Genomic DNA, 18,830 nt, shown 5'->3' with positions numbered 1-18,830 from the left:
GAGTTGACCTTGGCTGGCTGCCATGTGCCCACCGAGCCACTCACTCATTCCACCTCCTCAGCAGGACGGGGGTAGAAAATAAGGTGAAAAATGTTTGTGGCTCAAGGTAAGGACAGAGAGACTGCTCACCAGTTACCATCACATGCAAAACAGTCTTGACTTGGAGGAACTGATCTCATTTATTGCCAGTTAAACAAAGCAGTATAATGAGAAATAAGAACAAATTTAAAAATGCCTTACCTCATCCTTTTTCCTGGGCTCAACTTCACTGCTAACTCCTTTACCTCCTCCAAACAAATGGCACGGGGCAATGGGGGGTTGCAGTCAGTTCATAACACTTTGCCTCTATTACTCCTTTCTCCCCACACTCTTCCCCAGCTCCACGGAGTCCCTCCCATGGGAGACTGTTTTCATGAACTTCTCCAATGTGAGTCCTTCCCACACGCTGCAGTTCTTGAAGAACTTCTCTAGCATGGGTCCTTCCCACAGGGTACAGTCCTTTAGGAAAGGACTGTTCCAGTGTGGGTCCCCCACAGAATCACAGTCCTGCCAGCAAACATGCTCCTGCACAGGCTCCTCTCCATGGGGTCACAGGTCCTGCCAGGAGCCTGCTCCATCCAGCACGGGCTCTCTATGGGGTCAGTGCTTCCTTAAGGGCACATCTACCTGCTCTAGCATGGGGTCCTCCATGGGCTACAGGGTGGATATCTGCCCCACTGTAGACCTCCATGGGCTGCAGGGGGATAACAGGCCTTACCACCGTCTTCACCACAGGCTGCAAGGGGATCTCTGGTGCCTGGAGCACCTCCTCCCCCTCCTTCTTCACTGACCTTGGTGTCTGTTTCTCTCATATATTCTAAGTCCTCTCTCCTGGCTCCTGTCGCACAGTGTGTTTTTACCCATCTTATATATGTTACCACATTGCTGACTGCCTCAGCTTTGGCCAGTGGCGGGTCCATTTTGGAGCTGGCTGGAACTTGCTCTGTCTGACACAGAAGCAGCTTCTGGCATCTTCTCACAGAGGCCATCCCTGCAGGCCCCCCACTCCTCAAACCTTGCTACATAAACCCAGTATGAAAGCTCATGCTGGAGCAGAGGAAGAGTGTGAGGGTGGAGTGGCAGAGATGAAGTCTTAAAAACCCCTGGTCCTCACTGCCCTGCGCTGCTTCAGGGCGAGGAAGGCAGATGACTTTGGAATGAAGGATTGAAGTGAAGCCTGGAAAGAATGGGAAGGTAAAGGAAGATGGGGGTTTTTTTTGCTCTTTTTTCCCTCACTATCCTACCCTATTTTTAACTGGTAATAAATTAATCTCCCCCGAGTCAAGTCTGTTTTTCCCATGACAGTAATTGGTGAGTGACCTCCCTGTCTTTATCTCAACCCATAAGATTTTCCATCTTATTTTCTCCTCCTGTCCTCAGGGTGGGGTGGGGGGAGAAAAGAGAGAGTGACAGAGCAGCTGGGTAGGCACCTGGCAGCCAGACAACATTAACCCACCACTCTGGACCAACCATAAAGGATTTTTTTTCTATGTATGTTTTCATAATAACTTTAAAAAAAAAAAGACCACCCAGAATTTAAAGTAGATAATTCACCAAATCATGTCAATTATCTTTCTTTGTCCAACTCTATGGTTTAGTATGAAATTTTAAAAATCTGACAGTCAGCCCCAAATCATTTTACAAAACACATATTCAGGGTGAATCAACTTTTCTTACAAATTTCATTAAAAAGTATGACACTCAAATGAATAAGCAATTTAAAAAGTAAAATTGTGTTACATCATTATATAACTTTTTATGGAGTTCAAGTTTTTAATGTAGCTGACTAAACACCTGATAAATATGCAGAGAATTCAAAGGACATAATCTCTAAAATAGCACTGAAAAGATGAAATTATATTAGAATTAAGAAATGCTAGTTTTCACCTAGAATGATTCATGACAAATATCATATAAAAGTACAAGTTACCTTTCTAGAAGGCTCTACTATATCCCCAAGTCCAGATTATACAAAATGACAGGAACAAGTATCAGTGCTCCTGAAGCACATTTCCACTTCAGTCAGATCAAAGGTGATGAATACTAAGATGCTATATTAGCATTTGTAGTCACCACAGATAAAATGAACATTTTTGCCTGTGCAAAAATTTAGGCAAGCAGAAAGCTTTATAAATTTTTATTTTAGAAGTAATTTTATTAAAAGACCTTCCACATCAAATATGCAGAGACTTATACTTTCAGGAAGAGAAGATTCATTTTATTATTTTTCTTGAAAATAATTTTAGCTTTCACTAATCCTGCATTATATTAATATTAATATTGTAAGAACTGAGCTACTATTTTGATGCTTATGTCTGCTAATGAAATGTTGGGGCATTCACACCAGCATCTCTGGGACTAAACATAGTGAGCTAATCACCTACTTAGGCCATCTTCAGCATTGTATCCACTACCCACAACATATACAGATCACAGCAGATTACATGGGTTCACATGAACTCATGGTAGGCAGTCAGGACAAAATCTTTGAACACTTCTCTAGCATATGGAACACCACACTGAGAATTTACTCTGCTAAGTAACTATGTAGAAACCCCCACATTCTCTATGCCAACAAGTATGATTCGCAATCCTGAGAAAATGACGCTGCATTAGTGACCCAGAAGAATAAAGCAGATAGAGTCTCTTCAAAGGAGAAAATGCTCTTTTCTCCTGACTGCTGCTGCACAAGCATATTCGTTTTCAGGCTTGTGGTCTGGCTTCCAACCATTTACCAGGTTTCCTCTGAATTTCTTCCATATCTTGACTTCCTGACTACTACCCTTGTCAAAAGCCTATACTTCCAAGTTCCTCGAACCAGAATCCTCACCGACAAGTCTTAATCATTTATAGTGTGGGGAGACTGTCCCATCACACCATTTTGGTTTTTTTCTGACTTATCCACAGTGATATTTCATGAAAGCACTACACAAGGACAGCAGATTTTCTCAGGACTGGTATAATTAGACCTAATCCAGGTTTCCCATCTGTGCATAAAGCTCAGGGAGCTGCACATAATACTTACCTTCCCCCACATCACTTATTGGAAGTCTGGTGGCAGTAAGCAATACCACTATGAGATCATCAACAAACATAACTCGCTGTTTTACCGTGCCATGTAGATACTGCATATCTGCCTCTCAGTCACAACCATAGCTTACTCTCAACAACCTCCAGATGCTCTGCAAATCTCAGCACCTGCTAACAAAGTCATCTACAATCAGTGTGTAATAAATTATCTCAAGAGAGCTGTATTTTTTTCACATCTTATTAGAAAAATACTTGGCACTACCTACAGAGGAAGGACCAAAGTTCTCAAATGGGAAATTCTTGTCCTGTGATTGCAAAACCAAACATTAATTTTGTTACACAGGTGGAACCTTATCCCAGATGACTAGCAGTACCATGTCACCAAGAAAATCTCACTGCAGCTCTAGAAAATGTTCCTTACCTTTTCTGACCTATTCCCTGCACCACGATTTTTTTTTTTTTTTAAGAACCATAGATACAATAGGGGCTAACAAACATCCTCTATACAAATATTACTAATGGAGTGTTTTAGTAAGAAAGGTGGCTTAAGCAAGCAGAAGTACTCTAAAGACCTCACAGTCACTGCACAGCTTTTAAATGTCTAAATGTACATGAATGATGTAATACAGAAGATGAAGTGAATTGCAGCTCAAAGTCCACAATAAGATTCACAAAAAAATGTTAGATTAACTGCTGCTTGCTCCTTGATCATTTATAGATATAATACATATCTGATGTTCCTCAAATTTTTAGAAAAAACACACTCCTGAAAATTTTGCCAGTAAGTCATACTACATTTTCCTGAATCACCCAAGAGATTTATTTCTAGATGCCTCTATTTTTATCGTATCAATTGAAATTCAAAAGGACAAATGCAGTGATCATTAAGACAACTTCAAGGTGATGTTATTAAATCAAGGCTCAGAAGATATTATTCACATCACCATGCACAGAGAACTCATTGGTGCTCCTTTCCTATTGCAAAGACCTGAGATAGTCTACTCATGATACATACTGAAAGAATTTGCAAGTTTGGTTTTGTTCATATTTGAAATAAGTAGTGGCACTGTTTCCATAACGCATTTAACCAACATGATAAATAGATTATGAAGCTTTTGAGAGAGCTGTAATACTTGAAGAAATCATTATGTTACATTACTTTAATAGGTCTTTTTTTGATCTTGTTTAACTTTAAACTTCTAGAGACTTTTTTACAAGTCATTATAATAAGACCTATTTTTCTTTCATTCTAAAACTAATATCAGGAGTAGCTCATCTGAACACACCAAACATATTTTTTGCCTTAGGTAAAAATAAGTTATTTTTTACTACATAAGCCTTTTAGATACTTTCAAAATCAAAAATTGCTTTAATCAGAACATAGAAATAATAGTTCTTGTTATTTCTTGCATGTGCAAAGAATCACAGCACTAAAAATCTTAGCAAATGCCTGCCATGCAGAGATCTTGCACTCTAAGTTTCAGTTCCTTTCAGTTACTTAGCAAGAAGTGTAATGGTCACGGCATTAGATCTAGCACTGTGTCAGAAGAAAGAGAGCGCTATAATTGTTCTAAGGCCACAGCCTTGCTTATTGAAAGAATTTTTATGGACTTTTGGACACACTAAAGAAATCTAAAATAAAGTTTTAAAACCAGTGATTTACTTGTGCTGTAAAACCTACCAATAATCAATTACATTTAAAAGGTAATTCATAGGCACATCTTTAAGCTATACCACTTTCTAGTTTTCGTTCACTCTCGAGTTGCACAAAGGAATGAAGGAAAACAGTTTTTCAAGGCTTTAAAGAAAAGAAAAAAACCCTAACCCTCAGATATTCTAGACAGAACACAAAAGTGTCTTATTAAGTCTAAAAAAAATCTGGAAACAAGCCCTATGTAGTTGGATCTCAGAAGTAAGTAGGCTTGATAATGAGGGGTGAGGTAGCGGAACTGGTCTCTCTATTTTAAAACAAAGAGTCAGGTAAAATATTCAACTGCTGGTATCTCGTATGTGTTGGAAACTGATAAACAAAAGGTTTACTCAAAAGTATCAAGATGCAGAATCTCCTCTGACATCCCCTCTAACCAGAAGCCATCAAATGGCATTAAAAAAAGCTCATCTTGCCTTAAATCATTAATAAACTACTGCAGTTAGTTTAAATTAACTTGGGTTTTTACCCAATGTAATATGAACAGTCCTGTGAACTTCTGAAGGATCATTCATATCCTCAAAGTGAATACGTACATAACACACTGTTGAACTAGTGTCTACATTGATTAAAACGCTGTGGTTGTATCATGTTCCTTTCATATAATTTTCAGCAATTCTTAATACAGCATTTAGTAGGAGTAGGGGAAATCAATTTATTCAGTAAAGACTAGTATTTGGAGCTTCACCTCACTTGTAAAACAGGAAAAAAGGCTAGTTGCCAAATGACTGCATATGAGTAAGATTTTACAAAGGCATTATTTTCTAAATTCTCTGTTTGCTTTTAGCTAGAAGATAATTTAAATAGCTAAACTTAAATTTGTAGTCAAGTTCTAGTTATCAGTCACATATTGAAAAAATACTGACAGGTATGATCAGAAAAGAACTACAGAGACAAAAGTCAACGATCTAAAAGTTTACATACAACAGCAGGTTGTGTGTCATTGCTGGAAAGGGTTTCTTTTTCTTGCTTAAGCTTCATAATTCTACCTATATTTAACATGAAGTATTAGAGTCATATGCATATATTTAGAAGATATATTTCTTATTCTAGTAAAGTAGCTTCAAGAACAGACTGACATCAGTTTGGATGATACTTTGCAGATTGTCATAGTCAAAACATTCATGCAGAAAGGTATACCATTTCTAACTACTTTAATTAAAACCTAAAAAGTGCCCCTCTTTTAAATTTAAATATTTCTTCTTAGTATTTTCTCTGACTTATTCTAAAATTTTCCATTACAGTAGCCTTACTCTGCATATGAAAATAAGGCCCTACAAACAGAAAGGCCTGAGGCAACAAAATGCCTTCCAAACCAGTGAAGTTACATTAAGGGTCTGACTTAAACCTACAAAACCAAGAAACAATCTTAAAGGCTAAAAGAAGTTACAGTAAAAGGTTCAATGGTACTTCCTATTCATCACATTTCAACGTTAGTGTTTTTAGAACATTACACTTTCACCGGACTGTAAGCTCATTTGCACTTTAGTACATTCTTAAAGACTTCAGAAAACTCTGAAAGACAGTATATTAGAAAAAAAAAAATCAGTAACCATTGGGGACAAAGTACAATTGCTAAAACATACCATTCCGGTTTATCTGAAACTGTTTTAGAATCCCCTCTGTTAAAAGTGTCTCTTTCCTTTTGTTTAAAGCATCCGTTATAATAAACCAATTGGTTAAAAGTCATTCAAAATGTTCTTTCCTGTGCATCTTGAGGTAGTACCTTTGTTCAGTTTTCTCACTTTGAAAGGACACTTCCACTTTTAAAATTCTCAATATTTTTAATTTTTCATCTGATCTGCCTCAGCCATCAGTGTGCATTTACTTAATGTTAAAATAAACTACTTGATCAAAAGGACAGAATTCAGCAGGATAAGAGGTGTTCTGGTCAAAAGGAAAAAAGCCTAAGGTAATACCCCAGTTATTCTTTCAGTTTCATTCTGGAAAGTCTCTTTGTCAAAAAATGAAGGACTTGTTGCTTTAAGGAAAACATGAATCCTATCACTTAACTCACAAGCAGTTTATTTTTCCTTATGTAGTCACAAATATGCTTCATTGTCAGTATGCATATAAATCTGTTTAAATCCTGGCTACCTACTGAAGGAGTCATAATTGCAATTGTACATTTGAATCATACACAGTTAAGAGCACATTCGCATGAAATTTACGGGAAACAGATTAGTGCTGCTGTCCAGTTATAACTAAACTTTTCTCCACTACAGAAATATACAAACAATCTGTAAAATAGGTTTCGAGATAATTTACCCAAAACAAGCAAGAACAAGCACTCAAAAAACACAGCTTGCTTTTATCTCCTCCAACCCGAGCCATAAGGAATTATTCTCATTTAATACAACTTGTTAAATTTGCTTTATACTGGTTTTAGATGCTATAATGAAGTTACCTGTCATTGATGATGCAGTTCAGACACAGATTGAGGGAATTAAGGTTTTTGCATCTCTTTACTATTTCCATCACGGTTTCATTGTCCAGTTCTGTGATATGACGTAGATCCAAGCTGGAAAGATTTCTTAGCTATTGAGACAAATATGATAGAAAGAAATAATGTGAAATTTGTTCACATACATAACACTTACAAAAACCGTTAAACTTTTTGGCATCATGTATGATATGTGCAACCTCGTCAATAAAGATGGGATTACTGTATTTTTCACAAAAAGGAAATGTATCAGAGACATTCATAGAATCCAGGTTCGGCAAATTTGGAATTCACACACTCCATTATTCCATGAAATTAAGATACTCGCACTCATGGTCCAATACATCTACAATAGAAGCCCAGGGCTTACTCCTTTGAACTATATGGAGTGTAAGATACCAAGGTAGCATACCAGCTCATTTAATTCTAAGAAAAATAGGGCAGGGAAGGAAGGGGAGACGGCACATTTGTACTTAGATTCAAATGGATATGAGGAGAGACTGACTCCAGAGTCTAAAAGTCAAACTAAGTATATATTACAAACTCCCCGGAAAATACAGTTTTTATACTGTAGTCACACCTGCACAGCCACCAATAACAACTTGGATATCCTGAACAATAAAAGTTGGAGCTATAGAACAATATGATTAAGATTTATAAACTGATTAATGGGATTTATTACTATTGTTAAGGACATTATTGTCCTGCAAAAGCAAACAAACCCCTCTTGCTACTTTTATGAGCTACGGGTTCAAAGAAGAAATTTTTAACTAATTTCTGCAGTATCCTTAAACAGCAGATCAGTTCAGTCAGAATAACCTCCAAGTCCTGTTTGCTTTTTAAGCTGTCTGAAATAATCTCTGTGATACTCTGGAAAAATAATTGCATTAGGTAATAGTGACACTTTAATTAAATTTACCTTCCCTGTAAGAAAGAAAAAAATAATCCTATTCAGTGATTTAAGTCACTAAGGATTTGATTAAATAAAGACATACAACTGAGATCATATAATCGGTCCACTTCAGTAGTTAATTATTAAGTCAATGTATTTAAGGGGGAAAAGGGAAAGAGCTAAAAAGAAAAGGAAGAAAAGAGGACTTCAAATGTAGGTATTCTTCTACGAAAACTGGCATTCTAGTATTTTGTTTCAGAAGTTTTTAACGCTTTCCAAACCAAAGATGAAGATAAACCACATACTGCTTCGAAAAATTCTGCAGAACAAGCATAAAATTAAGGAACCTGACCTCTGAGAAACAACTGCAGGGTATGTCTGTAGGAAGCAGGACAACAATATTCCTATTATTAGGATACTACCACAGGTGTACTTGTTGTAATCCCACTGAACTTCTGATAATCTTATTTGCGTATTAGGGAGAAAAGCACATAATGGTTGATATTGTCTTGGTAAATGGCCAGATTTTACAAGCTCTGCCTCTCTACATTTCAGACATAGTGCTCTAGCAGGAAGTTTAAAAGATTTACCTTCCATGCACCCCAAAAAATGCTCACAACCAATCCCTCATTTTTTCTGCACAAATTATAAGGAGGAGGGGAAGCTTAAAGCAATTTTAATTTTTCCTCACCTCCATACAGCTATTCATATTAGATACCTCAGCCTTTATGCTAGGCTGGCAATAACATGACCCAGGCCCATCACATGGGAAATAAACTTACTGTACAATTCAACAATGCATATGTTCTATGACAGTAAACAAATATTGACCAGGAGACCTCAAAGACAAATAGAAAACCTTCTCATTAAAAAAACGCAGAATTCTTAACTAAAACACGCTTTCTTTCATGACAACACCCTTCTTACGAGCAGGTGACAATACTGGTGATTCTTTTTTCATTATTACTACTTTCAAAGTAAAAAATGTGAACTTACTCTATTGTTACCTCTTACCTAATCTGAAGATATGTTAGACAGTTTTTGAAGAAGCACTGACCTCCATGCACTGATTTATCTTTAATGTATCTACCTCACTGAGGCATTGACAAATGCAGCAGAAAGAATTTGTGATTTCCCAGGAAAAAAAGACTTTTGCACTGCATGGATACACTAAGAAACTGAACTGAACTCCTAGTACTCCTACTGACCAAATTAATAGGGTTTTCAAGGTAGATTTTATCCTTTACCATCACAGGAGAATGTTCATTCCCTCATTGTTTCTTTCCTTCATAATAATGGTCTACCATTATATTCAACACACAGTAACGGAACCATCACCTGCCTTTTTTACTGTCACATTCATTCATTTTAAACAGCGTACCTGACTCCTGACCTACTTGGTAGGTTAATTCTTTTTATCAGACACAACGTACTTGATCCAGAAAACCTTACTGACTTAGAAGTTTGAAGAGACTGCTTCAGATTGATACAAACTCCTCAAATATAATTTGATCTATACAACCTCACTATTGCTATTTCAGATGAGTGAATGACTTTCAAGAGCTGCAGAACCAGACACACATTCTATTAAGTACTGGACCTTCTGTCATGATTTTGTATCGATCGCAACATGACAGGTGAAAAGAATACCCCTTTCCCTATTTAAATCAGTGGTATCACCATCTTATTACCAAAGAATTGTTATAAATGTATATGTAAACATTTTTCATTAAAAAACTGGGATAGATACTTCAATAGCAAATGTCCTATTCTGTATTTCACCTGAAAAAGTAATTGTAAGGGGTTAATGCTACAATGCTGAATTATTTATTAATATGTATTATTATAAAAAATGGGCAAGAAAAATTGCGTAAGTTTTATACTCTACCTCTAACCATCACATCTAAAATTAGTATGATCTAAAAAAAATTATACTTCTCTGAAGCAGACAATTGGACAGTTGGGATGTTCGAATCTTCAGTGCATGCATAACCCTCGAGATTAAAATAGCATACCTTTAATTAGTATTTTTCCACAGGAAAAGGATATTCTGTGATTTAAATACTCCATCTTAGGGCACCAGGACAAATAAAGATTTTTCCTCTTGGGTTCCTCCCCCCATCAAAAACAATGTTCTTCATGAAGCAATACCATTTTATTGAGCAGTTTGAGGTCACATTTTTCTTCAACTCTTAATTTTCTAGCTCTACAAAGAATGCTCAGCATGAGGAGAATTTACACTTTAAACTCAACTCCCGTAGACAAAATGTTTTAACTGAAAAAGGAATATTTAATGTGACAATAAAAAAGACAATACAAGTAGTAGAGGGTTTAAAAATATGAACTAGAAAATAAAAGAATTGAGAAAACAACAACAGTTAAAGTAATTTTGTGTGCTTAATATATACACAACCTTGCTGAAATTGCTGAATATTGGCTCAGTGTTAGAATTGTATGAAAGTAAAATAATAGCATTTAAATTTCAGAGGGAGTCTAGTCAGATGAATGAGAATAGAAGGGAACAGAATGTTCGTCCCTTCCTCTCAGTCCCACTAACAGACAGAGAATTAACAGCCCAGTATTTGTAAAGGTTTTGTGAGGAGATTGCCTGTTAAAATGTACTTAAAGAGAATTGTTTCACTGTGAATGACAGATGCAAAAGAACCACTTATATCACAAAACAGTTTTGGAAAAAGGAAGTTTGAAAAACAGAGCTTCAGTTCTTTTAAAAATATATTAAAATTAAATACTACTATTTTTAAGAAACTATTTGGATCTCAAATAATTTAAATTAGTATTAAATGATTTTCGTTCGATACTTTTGTTGGTTGGTTTAAATGGTATTTTGTGGAGTTTGATATGTTTAAATATTCAGAGATTATAATACTATTTGTATGCCTGAATGTTATGGAGTTTGTAAGACTTATATCTTGATTACTGGAACTTGTAATATTAAAATATGTACAATGTTTATCAAGAAGCTAGAGCATTTGAAAACTGTAATAACAAACAACAACAACATAAAAGAAACAGCCAAAAGCAAAACAAAACGAGAAAATATGCCTGATTCAAGAGTGCTCAAGTTTAGGATAAATTTCATAGATGATAAAAAATTAGTACTACCATTGGGTTCACAGGTAATTTTTCAGTGCGGTTGTATCAGCCCCTGTGAATAGTTAGCTGTTGTTGTATTTTATTGTATATTATCAGTATATATACTAATATAATGAGTATGCAATTCTGTTGTTGTTCCCCACATGCTTCCACAAATCCTGTTGAGATAGGCTTCCTTAAAAATCATGTAATAGAATATGATCATAGAATCACTGAGATTGGAAAAGACCTTTAAAATCAATTCCAACCATAAACCTAACACTGCCAAGTCCGCCGCTAAACAATTCACATAAGATCAATCCTCTTCAGAACTGAAGCCAAATTATTTCTGAAGGAAAGTGCTTATAAGGACTCAATGAGCTTTAAATTCATATCTTTTGCTAATTAAGCTTAATTTTCTTGACACACTCTGTGTATACGTGCCTTCAGGGAATAAACTGCTCTCTGATTTAAGCCCCCCAAAGCAAATGTATGATCACAGAAAATAAAAAACAGCAATCTAAAAAAATTGTAAATTGTATTCTTTTTGTTATTATGTTAATAGAATCTACAAACTATTTTTTAAAAAGTCATATACATTAATTTTTACTTAAGGGCTGAAGTAACTGAATTATACTATTGAGATATACACTGTTCCTGAAACAGTAATTATGGATGGTTTAAAGAATTGGAAAATGACTGAATAGATACAGAGGAGACTATTTTCCCATTGACTGATTTAATGTTCTGCACAACTTTTAAATTCATTTCTTAAATATTGCAGAACACTGAGGTCCCACTGCTTAACTAAGAAAAACACATTCAAAACTTATGTTAGAAAGAGATATAATTTGCATCACTTACAAAAAAAAGAAAAAAAAAGAAAAAGTTTATTTTGAAGAGTGTAGGTATTTGTAAAAAAACATGCCTGAGAAAAGGTGTTGAAAATACATCTTGATTAAGGAAGCAAATTTATTCAATAGATTCCTTTGCTTTGTAATGTACCACAGTAAACTGCAATAAGAAAATGAATAACATTTGTATTCAACCTGCTCCTCCTTCCAAGATGACTAATAATAATAATTTGGTTTTTGATTCATTGCATGTATACTTTTATAAATTATGGTACAAAAATAAATATATTGCCTCTTTTCTAACATTAAGACCCATTGTAGAGGAGCTACTTGCACATACATACAAACACATATAGTACTGTGCTGGTTTTGGCTGGGATAGAGTTACATGTCTTCACAGTAGCTAGTATGGGGCTATGTTTTGGATTTGTGCTAGAAACAATGTTGATAACACAGGGATGTTTTCCTTACTACTGAGCAGTGCTCACACAGAGTCAAGGTCTTTCTGCTCCTCACTCCACACACCAGTGAGTGGCTGGGGGGGCACAAGGAGCTGGGAGGGGACACAGCCAGGACAGCTGACCCAAACTGGACAAAGGGATATTCCATACCATATGACGTCATGCTCAGCATATAAAGCTGGGGGAAGAAGGAGGAAGGAGGGGACATTCAGAGTGATGGCGTTTGTCTTCCCAAGTAACCGTCCTGTGTGATGAAGCCCTGCTTTCCTGGAGATGGCTGAACACCTGCCTGCCCATGGGGAGCAGTGAATGAATCCCTTGGTTTGCTTTGCTTCTCTGCGTGGCTTTTGCTTTGCCTATCAAACTGTTCTTATCTCAACCCACAAGTTTTCTCACTTTGACTCTTCCAATTCTCTCCCTCATCCCACCACGGGGGAGAGCGAGAGAGCGGCTGCGTAGTGCTTCATTGCTGACTGGGGCTAAACCAGGACAAGTACCCATGTTACAGGACTTATTTTCAAGTTTATAAACTCTAGCAGTTGATGTTGAATCACATTATCACTGAGTCATAGTTTATTCTGGTTGTTATTTACTCTCAAGTAACTTTAACAGACTTTTTTGTTTGTTTGTTTAAGTTTCACACACCCACTGAGCAGTGAAACCTTTTCAACCATGCAATCAGTCTTCTCTCCAATGCCTTTTCTACTGCACTGCAACTCGAAGGAAAGCTTCATTTGGAAAGTTGGGTACAGCTATCAAATTCTTAAAAATGATGAGAAGAATCTCTTAGGGGGGGACACAGTTAACTTCACTCAATAAAAGTGTTCAGCTTTAGTTTGACAAGATGTAAAGAAGTTCTCTTACACAGTCTTTAGTACCACATCATTTAAAATATCAAGCCAGTCCTCACAAAGCTTCTACCAGAATCACTGTGTTCAGAAATCCTTACTTAACGACTTTTTCCTATGATTGCAAGACTAACATCTAAAAGGACACCTTGTTAAATGCAAACAGGTTAAAACAAATCATATGGCATATTATGAAATATAGTTCATTATATTAGTTTATTAAAAACCAGTTTTCTCTAGACCTAGCCAAAGAAGAACAATCATGTGCTTAGTTGGGAAGCATGATGATTTCAGATTAGAAAGTATGCTGAAACATTACCATAAAGAGAGCATAAAGCAGAGTACTTCGTGTCAAAATAAATCAGTTACAAAAGAAAGGGACCATGTAGTACCTCAGTTTAGAAAAGGCTCTTGCAAAATCAATCTTGTCATGTGTAGATTATCATTATGTCTCTGTCAAGCTGATAACATCTGCACTGAATGAGTCCTAAATATTTGCTCTATAAATCAGAGTTCTGATTGACTTCATACTGGCCACCAACTCAGAGACAGGTATGACTGAGTTAGATTGGGCATGACTCTCAGGTAACAATTATGAGGCAAAGAAAGAATAAAGAACACATTATTCCTAAAATAGTTCTAGGTAAACTGACCATGTATTGGTGATCAGAAGAAAAAGTTCGAACTTTCAGTCAATATGTTGTCCAAGGACTTACATGTATTTAGATGAAAACGTCTAATAAACTTTACCAGACATAGCCCGTCAGAAGTAGCATGGTGTAGAAGCAAGACAAGAGTTATACTGCTACAAAGCCATTACTCTTGTCTGTATATCAGAACTCAAAGGAAGAAGTCAAGGAAGTGGACTGGAAATAAAACTATATCTAGATTCGAGATTTGCTGATGCTGGTTATTAAAATACTACTAGAAGTGCTGAGAGGCAACTATCCCAAGAGGTGGAGAAAATTACACCACTTTTGGGGCCAAAGATATGAAATTAAAAAGATCACTACTTCACTAGTTAGCATATAGTTTCTTATTCACACTTAAATAATTACTAAAAATTACCCATCTGGTTATTGTGTCTTCAATGCAATTACCTAACGTGCATAGGTACTTTGTACATTTGCATAGATATTTGCACTTACAGGAGAAGAAAGTGAAAGGTAAAAAATAACCAGAAATAAACTCTTGAGAGACAAGGATGTGAGGAAGAGAGGAAGGGAGAAAGCAAGAAAAAACAAATCATGCAGGGAAAGATAAGTAATAATAATAAAGGTGAGGGAAAAAAAAAAGATAAAACAAGGAAACAATAGTTGGGGATGTACTGAAAACAGCGGATAAAAAACTACAACACTATATCCAGTACATGTTCTTCCCTCCTCCTTGGAACCAAAAGTTGAGAAATGTTAGCCTAATTTTTCTGGTATCATAGAAAACACCAGTCAGATCTTTTATGACACTGTTTCACACATTACAGCTATAAAGCAAAATAAAACGTTCTAGGTCATCAGAACAAGCCGCTGGTTTCAACTGGGAGTCTGTGAATTGCATACACACATACTTCCTCTTTCCCTTTCTCTCTCCCTGTGTACATATATGTATTGACTCTCATCTTGCCCAACAATAATTATTTACTTTAGGTGCATTTTTTGCAGTTTATAACAACTTCAAGAAAAAAGGTACTAGTGTGATAATGTGGTTTTGCTCAAGAAGCAAATTTCTTTGAACGTCACTATGTTGAGTAGAAAAATAATGAAAATAAACCCTGAATTTTTCTTCTTTTTCTAAAATACACATTTTCACTACCATACCCCAGAACTAGCTATTAAGATCTGCACTTCAGCAGCACTGTAATTCAGAATTTTCAAGTGCCAGTATTTTTAAGGAGAGCTAACATTACTAGGGGGAAAATAAAGTAATAATAAAACCACTGAATTTTTATACATCCATCAGCCTCAAAGCAATTTTATAACAGATGCCAGTGCTGTTATCTCCAGTTTGCACACAGGAAGCAGAAGAACAGAAGGGAACCAGGTCTGCACAGCCTTGCGGGACACACTCACAGACCATGTAGAACAAAATAGATTCCACGTTCTTTAAGAACATGGGACTGCAATTATTACTAAGGACTTATGAAGTACTAGTTAAGAAGTCAATACAACACTGACCATAAGAAATACATGATGGTTAGAACAACAACAAAAAAAGATGTCATCAACAGATGAATTTTGGAAAATACAGATGCAGCAGTTAAAGATTATGTTACTACTCCCCGGATATTTGTTTTAACTCCCTGCTGGAGCGCGTTTCCTCCAAAGAACTATAGAAATGGAACATGTGCCTATGCCAGATGCTTCAGTGCAATTCATAGTTTTAGTTAAAATTGTCTGCTGTACTACAAGGAAGTAGTACACCTGCAAGAGGAACCAGGTAGAAACACTACTGCAGTCACTGCAGCAAGATTAACCAGATATCACTTGTCAATAGCTTCAGAGTGAAGAAGCCTGAATTCAAATACAACTTCCCAATTGCTGTATGACTGGGAAAATCTTACTCATGCTTTTCTTCCTTAGTATATTGCACCATCCCACTTGCCTATATCACATGCCTATATACCTCAGCTTAAAGTAGCAAATATAAAAAAATACCTTGTTATTGTGCACAGAAAGTCACTCAGATGTGAAAGAATACTTAGCAAACCTTATAGAAGACCTCTATCCCAGACTTACATAATAGTTCATGTTGGAAGGGACACTTAAAAATCATCTAGTTCAATCCCCCAGCAATGGGCAGGGACATCTTCAACTAGATCAGGTTGCTCAAAGCTCTGTCCAACCTGACCTTGAATGTTCCCAGGGATGGGGCATCTACCACCTCCCTGGGCAACTTGTTCTAGTGTTTCACCACCCTCACCATAAAAAACTTCTTCCTTATATCTAGTCTGAATCAACGCTCGTTTAGTTTAAAACCATTGCCCCTTGTCCTTTTGCTACAGGCCCTACTAAAGAGTCTCCCCATCTTTCTTACAAGCCCCATTTATGTGTTGAAAGGCTGCAATAAGGTCTCCCTGGAGCCTTCTCTTCTCCAGGCTGAAACACCACTAATGTTCAGCATTATCACATCACTGTCTTTGCAGTATTAATAGCCTACAGAAAGTTTCTATAGTTAGAGCTTGATAAAAGGAAACTGGAATCCCCAAGTCCCAACAGAAAGCACATGCACCAATTAGTTATCCTATATGACTTTTTCAAGTTTGTGGCAAAGCAGCCTCCTAGGTATTTTCTCAACGACTATGTACAAGAGCATCACTCGTATCTAAATTAGTATTTCTAATAACTTATTTTTGTTGTTAAGCCACATGACAATCAGAATTATACATTTATAAGAAAAAGCAAGATCTTGACTTTTCTATGATCAAATACATGGGAATATAAAGGCACCTGGTTGAAGGATAAGACAACTATTAAATACTCAATAAATCTAGGCCAGAATAATGCAGTAACCAAATCATGCAACTGAAAAGCAATCTGTGTGGGAATTTCCCACAAAGCCTTGGACTACATAACCTGTCTACGTCAGGTTTCTAAATTAGATACCTCCTATAGTTATGTTCTGCACATAAATATAACCTGTAGTTACACATGTATCATTTCCACAGGACATGAAAATTATTGTATTATTTCTCTCTCCTACAGATACATCCCCCTTTTACACAACATTTCAGCACACAGAGTGCTTTCCAAATTGCATCCTTTGAGGTGCTATAACTTTACCATAGAAATTAATTTCTCTGGCTTATTTCTTTTTGCGTGTGTTCCAAAATGTCTTCAGTTCTTCTGTATCTTCAGCTACTGAGCTGCCATACACTGATAAAAATATTTTGCAGATGGGCTGAATGGTTCTGTATAACAAAAGGGCTGTATAGCTACATCAAAAAAATACATATTTTCTCTAGACATGTTCTGTTTTCATTAAATATACTCTCCACTTGCTGCTTCAAGATCTCTTTAACCATTTTGTGTTTACCAGAACTTTTCATATTCAATACCCACTTCTACAGTCATCTTTACCAGTTATAACAACTTCCATTTTCCCATATGAACTTTAAAAAAAATTCTTAGCTATAAATACTGACTTATCTACTCTAGATGCATTTTTCCTCTGGATGTTTGCATGTTCTCTGAATTTACTTTCAGTTATGAATTTTAACCAATATGCTGTTTGTCCACCTCATTAAAGTCATTCATTCTATTGAACACTTCCATTATTTTCTGCAGGTTCACTCATGTTAGTTCTCCTACATATCACTTGCTTACATAAAAAAACAAAGCAAAGGAAATAAAATATATCTATCACAATATCTGTGTTCAAATACAAAGATGGATATATACAAAATATATGTGCATAGGGGATATAGTGTTGCAGTAAGGGATCTGTCTAAACCTCCTACACTAAAAGTTTTGCACCCTCAATTATGGAATTTTGTTCTGTTAGTAACGGAATCTGGTGTAACTAGGCATTTTAAAGACTTTTGACCTGAACAGTATTATTATTTCCAAGAAGTCTCATCTCTTGAATATTTTTTGCTAAAGTGTGTTTACAGAGGGAAGACTCAATGTGTCTGCTCAAATAATGCAAAGTTCATTTATGTTGTCATGCTTCTATTCATGACAGTTATTCATCATATGTATAAACTTATCCTGCCTGATACCTATGGTTTGGCACAAGCCAAACACATTAATGACTAGCTAAAAGTAGTGACAATACTTACGTTAGTGAGGTGAATTACTCCTTTCGATGTAACAGAGCAGCCCATAAAACCGACATACTGCAGCTCAGGACAATGTTCAGCAAAAGCTTTCACTGACTCATCTGTCACCTACAGAAAAAAATATACAGGTAATAGTTGAATAGGTGATGTGAGCACATACTTAACACAGCCTAACCCATTTCTTTGTAACATTGGCAAGTTGTTCATTAATACTTTTATTATTATCAGCACTGCTATTATTTATTTTAAGAGTTTGAGAGAAAACATCAGGTATGCAAACATATATATAAATGTGCATGAAAAGAAAGGAAAAAGATGACCTTTGGCAGAGCGGGACCATCTTCCTGGAGGAGGAGAAGAAATGGAAGAAGAGAGAGAACTATGGTCAGAAATTCAAATATTATCATCATCCTGTTTACCTGCAGATAACCAGACCACTGTATCCACTGTTCTCATGAACTGTAGGAAAACGTGAAAATACTAACAAATTTGTTATTGCCATCCTGCAGACTCATGCTTTACCCACTGACACTGCAAAGAATTTGAATTGTTCAATACCTCAAGTTAATGTGCCTTTTCTAAGCATTTTTAAGAAAACAAAGCAATTTAAGTTAAAATAAAGATAACATTACATGTTTCCCACACCAGACTTGTATCTCATAGTACTATACCATTTTGTCAATTATCA

General features: G+C 36.1%; 1 protein-coding gene across 1 annotated transcript in view; it reads right to left on the bottom strand.

Annotated features, from left to right (window-relative positions):
• The window catches only part of FBXL17 (F-box and leucine rich repeat protein 17), a 293,836-nt gene that overhangs the window by 190,524 nt on the left and 84,482 nt on the right, over positions 1 to 18,830 (bottom strand). Inside the window, exons 5-6 of the mRNA XM_075078407.1 lie at positions 18,143 to 18,250; positions 7,185 to 7,315 (exon numbers count right to left, since the gene is read on the bottom strand). Coding sequence (XP_074934508.1) covers positions 7,185 to 7,315; positions 18,143 to 18,250 — 239 coding nt within the window. The remainder of the gene's footprint in view (positions 1 to 7,184; positions 7,316 to 18,142; positions 18,251 to 18,830) is intronic.

The sequence above is a fragment of the Phalacrocorax aristotelis genome, chromosome Z, assembly GCF_949628215.1.
Source record: "Phalacrocorax aristotelis chromosome Z, bGulAri2.1, whole genome shotgun sequence".
Taxonomy (NCBI): Eukaryota; Metazoa; Chordata; class Aves; order Suliformes; family Phalacrocoracidae; genus Phalacrocorax; species Phalacrocorax aristotelis.
The sequence above is the reverse complement of the archived record's forward strand: the minus strand, read 5'-3'. Positions and strand labels throughout refer to the sequence as shown.